General features: G+C 41.5%; 1 protein-coding gene across 1 annotated transcript in view; it reads left to right on the top strand.

Annotated features, from left to right (window-relative positions):
- Positions 1-12,659, top strand: part of CRTAM (cytotoxic and regulatory T cell molecule) — a 28,221-nt gene extending 15,562 nt beyond the window's left edge. The window contains exons 6-10 of the mRNA XM_025929058.2: positions 3,912-3,992; positions 5,995-6,078; positions 7,618-7,764; positions 10,005-10,091; positions 11,794-12,659. Of these exons, the coding sequence (XP_025784843.2) occupies positions 3,912-3,992; positions 5,995-6,078; positions 7,618-7,764; positions 10,005-10,091; positions 11,794-11,924 (530 nt within the window). The 3' untranslated portion in view covers positions 11,925-12,659. The remainder of the gene's footprint in view (positions 1-3,911; positions 3,993-5,994; positions 6,079-7,617; positions 7,765-10,004; positions 10,092-11,793) is intronic.

The raw sequence follows: 12,659 nt of genomic DNA, 5'->3' as shown, positions 1-12,659 counted from the left end.
ATATCATTTTACGTTAATATAAAACACTCACACAGTCAAACTAAGTCATGGTTACTCTTTAGATTTCTTTTGTTATGACCGTTCTGCGGATTTTAGTTTAACCAGGTTAACATTCCGAGCAGAACAAATAACAAACGAAACGTCACATAGTAACTGTGAAGAGGAGTCGCCTCCATTTTTCCAGTGGAAAAATGCATTCCTTCATCAAATGCAAAAAAAAAAAAAAAAAGTGATTTCAAAACTCTAGAAAATTTTTGAGTCAAGAAGTATCTAGTAAGAGGTGGCATGAATCACAAGACTCTGACCTTCGTTATTGTATAAAGTACCTCTCAGTGTCAGAAGAATTTCTGAAGTGCAAGGATCCACTCACACTAGGGAAGGAGGAAGCTGTTGGATGAGGACACGTTTGCTGAAAAAGCTCTTTGGGAAATTACTGCTAATGAAAGGCGCTGGTGAAGGAGAACACCATGGTGGGAAAACTGCATGCTGCCCCGTGGGGGCTGCCGCTGCTGTGGCTAACAGGTCCCCCCCTCACTACCACAGGCTTTCCACCAGTCACTTTCTCGTCAAACCAAAAGTAGCAAGTCTTGAGGAAGTTGCATTTAGAAGACTTAAGCCCCCGCAGACACGGCTGGGTACTATAATCTGACGCAAACATTCCTACCTCCTGATGACTCCTCCCCCTCCAGCCTGGGCTGTCAGTGGAGCACAGCGCATGCGCGGGGGCGGGGCGGGGGGGGGGGGGTTGGGGGCTGCTTCTGAAAGTCATTCAGAGTCTTAAATAAGAGAACCAACCAGGTCGAAAAAAAATCTATGTTGACTTCTTCAGCTATTGTTCGGGCCACCTACAAAACTTTACTCTTGAGGGGAAATCACAGTTTCTTTCTCTTCCATTATGGCCGTAGTTCTCTACGACTCAAAATCCTAGCCATCCAATGCTTCTAACAGTAATGGGATACGACTTGACTTTTATTTATGACCTAACAGTCGACTGTTTAGCCCCCACTGCCAGATCTTCATTAAGTATTCAAAGAGTAATTCCAGTATCAGCTGTTGGTGGCTTCCATGTGTTTATGACTTTCCCCTGTGGCAAGCTACTGCATGGACGTACAGATCCTACACCCATTTTGTTCATCCCATGAGTTTTACAAGGTGGATTAGTGTGAATGCTTTAAAACACACTTACAAGGGGACGTCTGGGTGGCTCAGTCCGTTAAGCCTCGGACTTCAGCTCAGGTCACGATCTTGCAATCTGTGTGTTCGGAGTCCTGCGTCAGGCTCTGTGCTGACAGTTCAGAGCCTGGAGTCTGCTTTGGATTCTGTGTCTCCCTCTCTCTCTCTGCCCCTTTCCTGCTTGTGCTCTCTCTGACTCTCTCTCTCTCTCTCAAAAATAAACATTAAAAAAAACATTTTTTAATAAAATAAGATAAAATAATTTTACAAGTAAGGATTCTGACCCCCTTCATCCCCACACTGCATCGTAGGACTTGAGAAAATGAACATCAGGCAGGCACCATATCTGGAGGGGGGCAGGTACTGAAATGAGTAACGTCTTCCTTTGAAAAACTCACAACGCAATGCTTGGAGAAGGGAAACAGGACAGGAATAGATCAGGCCACCTTCACAATGATTTACTTCATCTTTTTAGTATTCCCAATGAGGAATCTTGATTTCCTGTTACTTATCTGGAGGTGAGATAAAAACAAAAAACTCGAGCGACAGTTCTCACACTCACCGATTGCAGGAACCCTCGCCACTCCTACAACTATTTGAGGACCCCAAAGCATTTTTACTTACGTGAATCGTACCTGTCCATACTTACGCATTAGAAATTAAAACTAAAAAAAGTTGACTTATTTAAAAAAATGAATCCACTACATATACATAGAAATGACACACTTGTATAAAAAAAAAAAAAAAAAAAAAAACCCTGTATTTTGCAACGCCAAAATGTTAGCGAGGAAAATGGCATTGTTTCTCATCTTGAAAATCTCTTTGGTATCTGGTTTCATAGAATTAGGTTCTCATAATTTCAGCATTTATTCTCTTGCGATATGTTGTTTTGCTTGAAATATATACAAAAATACAGCCTCCCACAAATACGTAGTTGGGAAAGGGAAGATGATATTAATAACTTTTCAGATAATTGTGGATATTCTTCTTTGATACTATACTAAAACTCAATAAGAGGTGACTTCTTAAAGGTTAATTGCTATGTGGACTCTGGAACCCTATCAATGAACCTTTCATGCTCTTGTTACATTAAAATTCTTTGAACAGATTTGCACTTTGGATAAATCTTTTAGCCAGACATGATTTGCAGCATCATGCCTTGGTCATTTGGAAAATATCAATATATTGATTTATACAGAACTTTCAAATGTTGACACATTTCGGCATCAAAATCCCATTCATTAATATCGTCACTGATTTCATCGAAGTCTTAGTATTTAGAAGCTGTCAAGCTCACAGGGGTGGATACAGGTTTTTCAAAACAGAAATGTGGCCGGTGCAACTGAGTAAATTTTTAATATTAACTTTTATTAATTTAAACTTAAATAGTGTAGCCCGTGTGTGCTGTATTGAATAGCACAAGTCTATAACATTCTAACCAAGCAGGGACAGAAATCATAAAGCACCAGTACCCATTTAATCAAAATAACATTTGGTCTAACTGAATCTACTCACTAGCTTGTTGACTGGGAGAACAAATCAAAGTAAATACAAACTCATGGGTGTGTGTATATCTCCTGTTCTGTACAAAAATATATAATTATCTGAAGCCACACAGTATCATATACATTATTCCAGAAGATCTTGATCATTCTTGATAATTTTTCTATGTGTCCCCAATATTTCCCATATACTCGTCTTATAATTTGCCTCCAGGATTTCCATCCTACTAGCTTTCAAGCTTTTTCTCTCCTTTCATTGCTAGCAGCTGTCTTTTCAATGTTCCCTGACATCTTTGTGGTCACAGAGTTCATCTTAGCCTGACAGTCTAAATTACTATTTCTCTATTGTTTCCTTAGTGGTGGTTCTTCCTCTTCTCAGAGCTCTCGCATGCAACTCTGGCATTTGTATCGTTTCCAAAAGTTTTACATGTTTAAGAAAAGAAACGTTCAAAGCCATTAAATAAAAAGCTGAGAAGCACTCACAGATTCCAAAAAGACATTACCTACCCGTCACGTATCCCTATTTATAAAATTTCAGGCACCTTTCCTATACACCCACTGGTTGCAGGACTGCTCAGGGGTCAAATCCGCGCTACACTGAATGTCTGGAGACATCCCTAAACATTGTTTTATGTTATACTGTAAGCATTATGTTTTATAAACAGCAAAGCGTTGGGCTGAACGTGTTGTATGAATGAACTCATTAATTCTCACGTACACACAAAAAAACCTCCCAAGGGCAAAGCTTAGCATTTCCATTTTACAGGTAAGAAAAAATTGAGCGTTCAGGAGATTAGGCATCTTGCTCAAACTCCCTCAGCACAAGCCAAGTCAACAGCATTGGAATTCGACCCACTCCGTGACTGACTCCAAGGCCACCTAACTAATAAATAAGGAGGGAGATAGGTGAATGCATAGACAGACAGACAGAGGGGCAGGCAGGTAGATGGAAAGAGAGAGAAAGACAGCGAACACCCTCTGCCTATTATTGCCAAATGTGGCACTCCAAGTCCAGCACACTGCACTTCTAAGCCAGGCAGCTTAGCAGATGGGCAGCCAGCAGGATACAGATTCAAAGACCAGAGCAAGAGCTGCAGAATACGTAGCGCTGAGGTTTCTGCAAAAACCTCCACGGGCAGGTAGCAGCCAAATACATTCTCCAACCTACTGTACTGAGCACAATGTGGGTAAAACTGCTCTCCGTGGTTGCAGAATTCTGTTTTTCCCCTTTCCTAGTTACTGATCGAGAGACAGCTTCAGATGCCCTGGAGAAAAACTCTCCATCGTCTGCAGACCCTCAGCAGCCCACTAGCACTGGTAAGTGTCAACCCATTAAAACTTAAGACCAAAAAAAAAAAAAAAAAAAAAAAAAAAATGCCTCCTCGGGAAGGTCACTTTTCCAATTCTCAATTTTCAGATTTTTAAAAAATTTTAATAAGACTATGCAGGACCCCCTCTGCTGGTTCCAGCTTTGTGGTAGAATGTTCCCTTAGTTGGGGGCGGGGGGGCTTCAGGGCCACTAATGCCTTGTAAATTCAGTGCTATGTTGCTTGATACACACACACACACACACACACACACACACACACACACACACACACACAGACAAAATAGTGACCTTTGAATTTCCTCTATGGTAAAGGGCAAGGTTGTATTCATTTATGGAGAGACTCGTTTCATTGTTTTCTCATCCAGAACAGACTAAACACAAAATAAAGACTTGATTTCAGCAAAGGGCAAAGAAACAGGATCTGGAGATTTGCTGCTCTTCGTCACAGAAGAACAAAATCACCTTTGAAAACACCTCAGTTACTTGGTTGTCAAGAACTCGGATAGTTTTTGATGACAGGATTGAACCCTAAACACAGAATTTAAAAAGCCTGAATGAATTATAACCAACTTTTTAGACAGTGAACCCATTGGGGGGTTAACTGTGGGGAATAATCACGTGTTTATCTTTGTATTTTACTAGCGTAGTATCTGGCACTAGGAGGTACTCAGAAAACGCAGTACGAATATATACGTGTATGAATACATTCATTTGTTATGATGTTTTGAGCAAAACAGCCTCAGCCAGAAAGGGCAGAAATTCCTACGTGTCCTCTTCCTATTTCAAATAGTGTGTCTCTAATAATTTCATTTGATGGGATAAATGTTTTCGTATCATTAGCATGTATGTTCATGGTTGAGTATCAGATTGTATTTTTCTACAACTTTTATCTGGAATAATATTTAAAAAGTCAATGTTTGGGGTTTCTAAACACCGATAGAAGCAATATGTACCGTACGGTTTTTTGAAGGGCGATGGAAATTGAAAATAACCTGAAGTGGAGCGGTCACATCACTTGCTTTAATAATCCAATTTTTTTAAACGTGTTTAGAATCGACTTGTCTTTAAATTGGCTTACGGAGTTACTAAACAACCCAATTTTCTGCTCTGCTTTTTCATATAGAACCGAAGATTTAATATGGTTTCTAAATTTCCTTTCAGCTTCCAATTCCTATGATTGTATTACAGTTAATAATAGCCATTTTCAGTAGAATGGGTGGTCTCATTCCCCGTGGGATCCACACAGTGGCGCTGTGCAATGGGCTAAAAAAGCAAGAGACTAGGTTGGGAGGGGGAGGCGGGGAGGTGGGAATAGGCAGGACGAGCAACAAAATCAGAAGAAGAGATCTCTTATTTCTATGACTTCTCTCACTTAGCAAAACCATCACAGAACACCCTGCTTCTAAGGGGGAGAGGCCAGTACAGGTTTGAATGACAAGGGAGCCTATTTTTCAACATAAAAATCATTGCTTTCCAGGCTGCTAGCTTATCCTTCCATAAAGCTCGGGATGCCACCCTTCAGTGTTCTGTTGTTATCTTGCACCTTTCTAAAGACCTTCTCGCTCACAGGCCTGGTTCAGGTGGGAAGTATAAAAGAACGGTTTAAATTGTGCATTCTGAATTTTGGGATAGGCTCTGTCACTTCTTTGCTGCGTGACAATTTACTTAGCTTCTCTAAGCCTCTGTTCAGAGCTGCCGTGAGAAACATACTAAATGCTCAGTTTCAGGCTTAGCACAGTGTTCGGTCAACATGTATCTTTAAAAAATAAGGCAAAATGAGCCTGGCCATTTGCAACTATTTTTGGGAAAAGTCAGTAGTTCAGAAATAGTCTTGTGTTTTGTTTGTTTGTTTTGTTTGTTTGTTTTTAAGTCGGACTACTTAATTTGGTCCCCAAAGATGCTTTGCTGTTTGGGAATTAGTATGTGTATATACACGCTATTCACAGAGAGTCAGATGTATATATCATGTCTTAACTTCTTTCAACTTAGTTGCAGTAGTGGAAGATTCTAATACAACAGAGATTGACAAGGAAGAGAAAAACCAAACCGCTCAAGATCCTGACTTAACCACTGGTAAGTGTCCCCTACAGCATTTAGAATAAACACTTGACATTTTAACCTCTGAACCAATAAATCCAATGGCCTTTTTCTGTCCCTACTTTCCTTGACCTTTTTATTGGTTAATCCCTCCCTTGTTCCTTGACTTAGGGTCTCCCTGGCTTCCCTGACATACTCTGCCTGGTCCTGTCACTCTTTGCTAATCAGTCCTTCTCTGTGTCCATGAGCTAACCTCCCTTCCTCCTCTGGCTTCATATATGTGGATATACTTCTGACTTTACTTCTCTATTCTTGATTCCTCCCTTAATTCTTAAAGGGTTTACCCCTCCCCAGGATTGTTCCTATTGCCACTACGCAGAAGGTTTCCATACCTATGCTTCCAGAACATTCTCTGGAGAATGAATCCCTATTGCATTCCACCTCCTACATATCCCTTGGCTGGATTTTCTGCCATCTCTTCAAACTCAACATCACTAAAAACCGAACAGCATCTTTTCCCATAAAATCAGCTTGTCCAAACCATCACACAAGCCCCACACCTTGGTGTCATCCTTCACTCCTGCGTGTGTACATACACACACACACACACACACACACACACACACACACACACACACACATAAAAAATCAGTCCGTCTCCAAGGACTTTTGAGTCTTCCCTTCCAGATTTTTGTCTACTATCACTGCCACCTCCCTGGTCCAGACTCTCATCGTCTCCTGCACAAAGTCTTGTGACTCGCTGGAGTTGTGATCATTTTTAAGACTCTATTATCGAAACACCCCTCTGCATGCTTCACACCTGTGTTCACAAGACCTCTGCGGCTCCCACAGTCTACGGGGCAGAACAGGACCCTCAAACCTCCCATAAAGTGCACTCTGACTTCTGTTTTATTAATTTATTTGTTTCTACAGAGAGAGGACTATGCCCTAAAGCACAGAGATTGTGTCTAATGAGCTCCAAGCAGCTCCACACGTAGCTGGTGCTCCTGAACTGCTTGTTGTTAGAGGGGGCAGGACATTTGGGCAAAATCAGAGCCGGCTGAATCCGAGTGTGAGGTTTAGAAAGATCTTCAAGACCTCACCTCGTTGATCTCCGAATGCCTTCATGGAGGACTACCTTTAACCAAGCCAACATTCATGAATGTTCGCTGCATTTGCATAGCTTTTCACACTCCTTAACAACCTCTCTTGCTGCTTAACCACACGTTGCTAAAAAACTCATTTCTTACAGCTCACTTAAATCCCCCGACTCTAATCTAAGTCAATATTCTTGCCTGCGTTCTCTAGAAATGAAAAATCACAGCTTCACTACCTACGGCACATAAGAGCGTTTTTCCAATCACCTCACAGAATGGCCTTGTTTGTCTGTCCGCCTGTTGGCTTGTCTCTGGAGAATAAATAATATGAATCTCTTTCCCTTCAGGTTAAAGTCCTCCGTCTTTTTGTCTGAGTGGCCTATCCGCCTATCTGACATTTGGGAAGCAGCCTGCAAATTCCTCAGGGACGGAAGCAAACCGACCTTGAGCTGAATTCCTCCTCTCATTTGCCTTACAGAAACAAATCTTCAGTATGTGGGGGTGATAAGGAGGAAAAATGGCATTCTGCTGCTCACCCTGGTCTCCTTTCTCATCTTCATACTCTTCATCATCGTCCAGCTCTTCATAATGAAGCTTCGGAAAGCACACGTGATATGGAAAAAAGGTGAGCGGCGGGGGAGCTGGTGGGGGGCTGCAAGATGCAGAAACGGTTGGCTAGCCAAAAGGAAATTCTGCCAACTTAAAGCTTTTCTGTTAGATACTTCAGCCATCTGTTTGGGAAGTGTTGTCACGCAAATACGCCATGGTCTGTTTCGTAGTAAACACAGGATGTGCAATCTCCAGGGGCTCTAATCAGAGAGCGTATAACCAAGAGAAAATAGAGTAGCCCCGGGGATTGACATTAAATTATAAAAGCTGCCATTCGCAAAAGGACGCCAGGCGGAAAACGCATTCATTCATATACTCTATTCATGGAGTACCTATCATGCGCAGGGCGCGGTTCCAGACACTGGGGATACCTCTGTCAACAAGATCCCTGCTCTCAAGGAGTTCATATTCTAGGGACGGTCAATCAAAGGTTGAATGTATGCTGTCTTGGTTGTGCTCTTACTTTGTTTCAAAAAAAAAATTTTTTTTAATGCTTGTTTATTTTTGAGAGAAAGAGAGAGTGCGTGAGGGAGCATGCACGCAAGAGGGGCAGGGGCAGAGAGAGAGGGAGACACGGAATCCGAAGCAGGCTCCGGCCCCGAGCTGTCAGCACAGAGCTCGATGCGGGGCTCGAAACCCACGAACCGCGAGATCATGACCTGAGCCAAAGTTAGATGCTTAACGGACTGAGCCACCCAGGTGTCCCAGTTGTGTTCTTACTTTGAAATAATGCAGTCAGCCTCCCTCAACCATAATATGTTAGTAATTTTTGCTAAGCATTCTGGTTTAAAAGTTATCAATGCGGGGGAAAAAAAAAATATATATATATATATAAAACATTATAATAGTATTATATATGCTATTATAATAGTATTATATACACTATAATAGTTCATACAATATTATAAAAGTATCATATATAATAGTATAATAGTATCATATATAATAGTATTACATAAAGATTATTATATATATTATGTATATATGTAATATATATATAATTCAGCCAGCATGTAATATATATATAATTCAGCCTATTGAAATGCATAGATTCAACACATATCAGGGCTGGAAGGACTTCAGAAGTTATCCAGAGTAACTATCTACTCAATTCCTTCTATAAATGTGTACCAGGGTGATATCCCCTCTTTAATTCTGAGTGATTATTTAGACCTGTGTTGCCCAACAGAGTAGACACAACATGGCTATTGAGCACTTAAAATGTTGCCAGTTGCTTTCGAGATGTGCTGCAAGGATAAAATATACACCCCACTTTGAAAACCCAACATGGGGGCACCTGGGTGGGTGGCTCAGTTGGTTAAGCGTCCGACTTTGGCTCAGGTCATGATCTGGCAGTTCGTGAGTTTGAGCCCCGTGTCGGGCTCTGTGCTGACAGCTCGGAGCCTGGAGCCTGCTTCAGATTCTGTGTCTCCCTTTCTCTCTACCCCTTGCCTGCTCACACTCTGTCTCTCTCTCTCTCTCAAAAATAAACAAACATTAAAAGAAAGTTAAAAAAAAAAAAAAGAAAACTCAACACACACACAAACACATTTCTAATAACATATTAGATCTACTACTAGGTAAATAAAATATAAATTGTTAATAATTATTCATTTTACATACTTCTTTTTGCTTTTTCAACATGGCCATTAGAAAATTTATAAAATTACACATGTGACTTGCATTACAGCGTTGCTGGCCCAGGATCATTTAGCGACATATGGCTCCAACATCCCCAGTAGCAGAGAACTCATTATGTCCCAAGGCAAAATACACTACCTTTTTGAATGGCTCTCACCCTCTTAAAAGTACAACTTCCGGTTTGATGTCACTCTCTCTATATATTCACCTGGACCAACATTCATCATAATTAGACCTAGAGACAAAGTCTGGCTTTTCGGCTGTACCTGCGCAACAGGCAAATGTCATCATACAGTTGCAAAGTCCCCCCGTTAATGCTTCACCCCCATGGTTCGTTAAGGCCTCCTGGAATCATTCCATCTCAAAGAACAATACTTGATTCTAATCTGTGGTCATTTGATTTCCACAACTCTTACACTGCCTAGCACAGTGCCTGCAGGAATCATAGCAAAGAACAAAAACAATTCTCTAAATGAATGAGGGCATGATGTATGGGACGGGCAGGGGTAAATCCACTATTGTGTAGACAGAAGGATCATCTTATTCAAAATACATTTCTACACATAGGTGATGTGTGACATCAGAAACTAACAACACAGTTTTCTTTTCTTGCAGAGAATGAAATTTCAGAACACACGCTGGAAAGTTACAAATCGAGGTCAAATAATGAAGAAACATCATCCCAAGAGAAAAAGGACCAAAGTGAGTCACCTACATGACCTAAAACTTGAAAAATGAGCTTCATTAATTTGTTGTCTTGAAGGAGGAGGGTGAAACGCCAAGTCTGATTTTTAGCACTAGAAAGTCAATCACCTAAATCGTCTTGTGTAGCACATAAGTGCATCTTCCAAAATGAAAAGTAGAGACCATTAAGTTCCTTTGAGAAGCCATCTCTGTGTCCTGACTGTCACACCCAGACACACCCGTAGACTGTACGTCCCTCTTGTGCTGAGGGGTATCTCACAGACACCTTGACAGTCCAGCACTTCCCGCACCAACTGGTCATTTTTGATGTGTTGATTTAGCCACCACAGTACTCCTTTGGGTGGTGAACAGCTGGGTTGATCTCAGTGTGTCCTCAGATTCTAACACAGGGCCTGATGCGAATGGAGTGTTTGACAAATGTGTGTTGAATAAATGAACACAAGGCTTAACTGATTCAAGCAGAAATGTTTGGGGGCTTTTGGAGCACTCAATTGCAGTTTCCCAAGCAAAATATGTTTCCAAAGAGTGAAAGGAAGGGTCTAAAAGGAGATTGTGTGTGTGTGTGTGTGTGTGTGTGTGTGTGTGTGTGTGTGTGTGTGTTTGACAAAAATCCAGTAGACAGCAACCAGCGCTACGGTAAAGAATCTTATACCTTCCAACCGTTTTGTTTCCTCCATGCAAATTAACTTCCTCCCCCTGCCAAGAGTTGCAAGACATGCAGAAGAGCTTTGCTGCTAGTTTCTAATGGTTTTATTGAGGTTTTTGTAGGAAGCCGGTCTTTCACAACACCTCTGCCCTTTTTTTGCTTTGACCCAGTAGGGTGTGAAGTGGGAAGAATCACTGACTGGCTGGGAGAGGGGAACAAGAGGGCAGACTGTGAGAACTGGGGGTGTGAGGGGAAGTGTGTGTAAGGTGCAGAAAGTCTGTTGTATCGCATGTGTTTCTATAACGTCAATGTCTGTGTACTCGACCCGCAAGTAGGAGAATAACGTCAGTATGAGGCGTAAGTTGGATTGTTTCCTATGCCAATTTTCCCAAGTCAGGGGCACTAGAACAGTGGGCGTTGAATTGTAACTTTTAGCAGGAGAAAAAAATGCCCTGACCTCAGCTGCTGAACAAGCAGAAAGCCTTTTGCAACTCAACTTAAGAAAATGAGTACTTTCACTCAGGGCTCCCTCCCCAGAAAGGTCCAATCTCAGGGGCTTGCCACAGAGGTGGGAGGTGGTACTTCCCCCTGGGCTCCAACCTCTACGTCCATCCTCCTTACCTTGGCTCCGTCAGACCTGACATTTCAACTTCACTGTTTTCGCTCACTTAAAAAGCATCCTCTGGAGCTGTCTCCCGCCTCTGTGTATAGTTAACGGGCTTTGAGTGGTCCTGTTTCCCGTAAGCCCTGTGACTTTCAGTATAAAATTTGCCAAATGCAACGTGGGTTTTTATTTGTTGGGTTTTACAGCAGAAATGTCTACATATTTTATTTCAGGTTGGTTAGCGTATTGTTTACGTAAGACTTTTTAAAAATCAGACTCTGGCAATGCATTCAGACCATTTATAGGATATGTACCCATCGATTTCTGATTTGATGTTTAAGACATTAACATATGGACCTAACAAGACCACGTGCAGTCAACGTGTCCCAAACGAACAGGTGCACTGTTGTTCAAAAGGAATGTTCATCTTCGACCTGCTTTTCTTTCAGCTTTCCACTCGAAGAGCTACATGAACTACATCACACGGTTGTACTCTGAAGCAAAAACAAAGCGGAAGGACGATTCACGGAGTTCGAAATTCAAAGGAGAGCCCGCTCATATACCAGAGAGCATCGTGTAACGTTCTTTGCAACAGCAAATATTGATTTCGGTGCAGCTGCCTCACAGTGGAGCAGCCTCTGGGAAGGAGCATAATTACGGTCACAAGAAAAAATATACTTTGAGTGCAATGCAACATGGTAGCCTCCCGTGGCACACTGCCCTGGATTCAGGGCTGTGAAATGAGGACCAGACCATGGACACAAAGCTTCATAGTTTAAAAACAAAAAAAAAAAAAAAGAGAGAGAGAGAGAGAGAGAAGAGAAGAGGAAAAGAAAAGAAAAAAGAAGAGCAAAAACCTATCATGCCTGACACTACTTCAGAGAAGGAGGAGACTCTTAAGTCTTGGAGATCAGGGTTGATTGGGCCAGCTAGCATCTTACCATGAAGGGAAAAGGAGTCTTTAGATGCTGGGCTTGAGCAGAACTACTTTTAAAAAAAAAATTTTTTTTTTTATAAATCTTTCCTTCTGATCGCCAAATACAAACTTTGGGATGGAAAGGACCTAAAGAAGGTCTCCAATCCTAGGAGCTTACTTTCAAGAAGGGCTTTAAGAAGATGTAGCTTTAGCTCAAGGCGGGCCCAAAGATTTGATTTTCGAAGGTTTTCTTGCTAAATCACAAGAGCGGACCTGGCCAAGTTTTCACCAGGACATTTCATTACAAAAACATGTACCAAAACAACAACAACGAGTTTAACTTACTATGACCTAATTCATGCTTTAAAAAATTATTTAATAAAAAGCTGAATGTTTTTC

This window comes from Puma concolor, chromosome D1, assembly GCF_028749965.1.
Source record: "Puma concolor isolate L17-30 chromosome D1, mPumCon1.1.hap2, whole genome shotgun sequence".
In the NCBI taxonomy this organism is placed as follows: domain Eukaryota; kingdom Metazoa; phylum Chordata; class Mammalia; order Carnivora; family Felidae; genus Puma; species Puma concolor.
The sequence above is the reverse complement of the archived record's forward strand: the minus strand, read 5'-3'. Positions and strand labels throughout refer to the sequence as shown.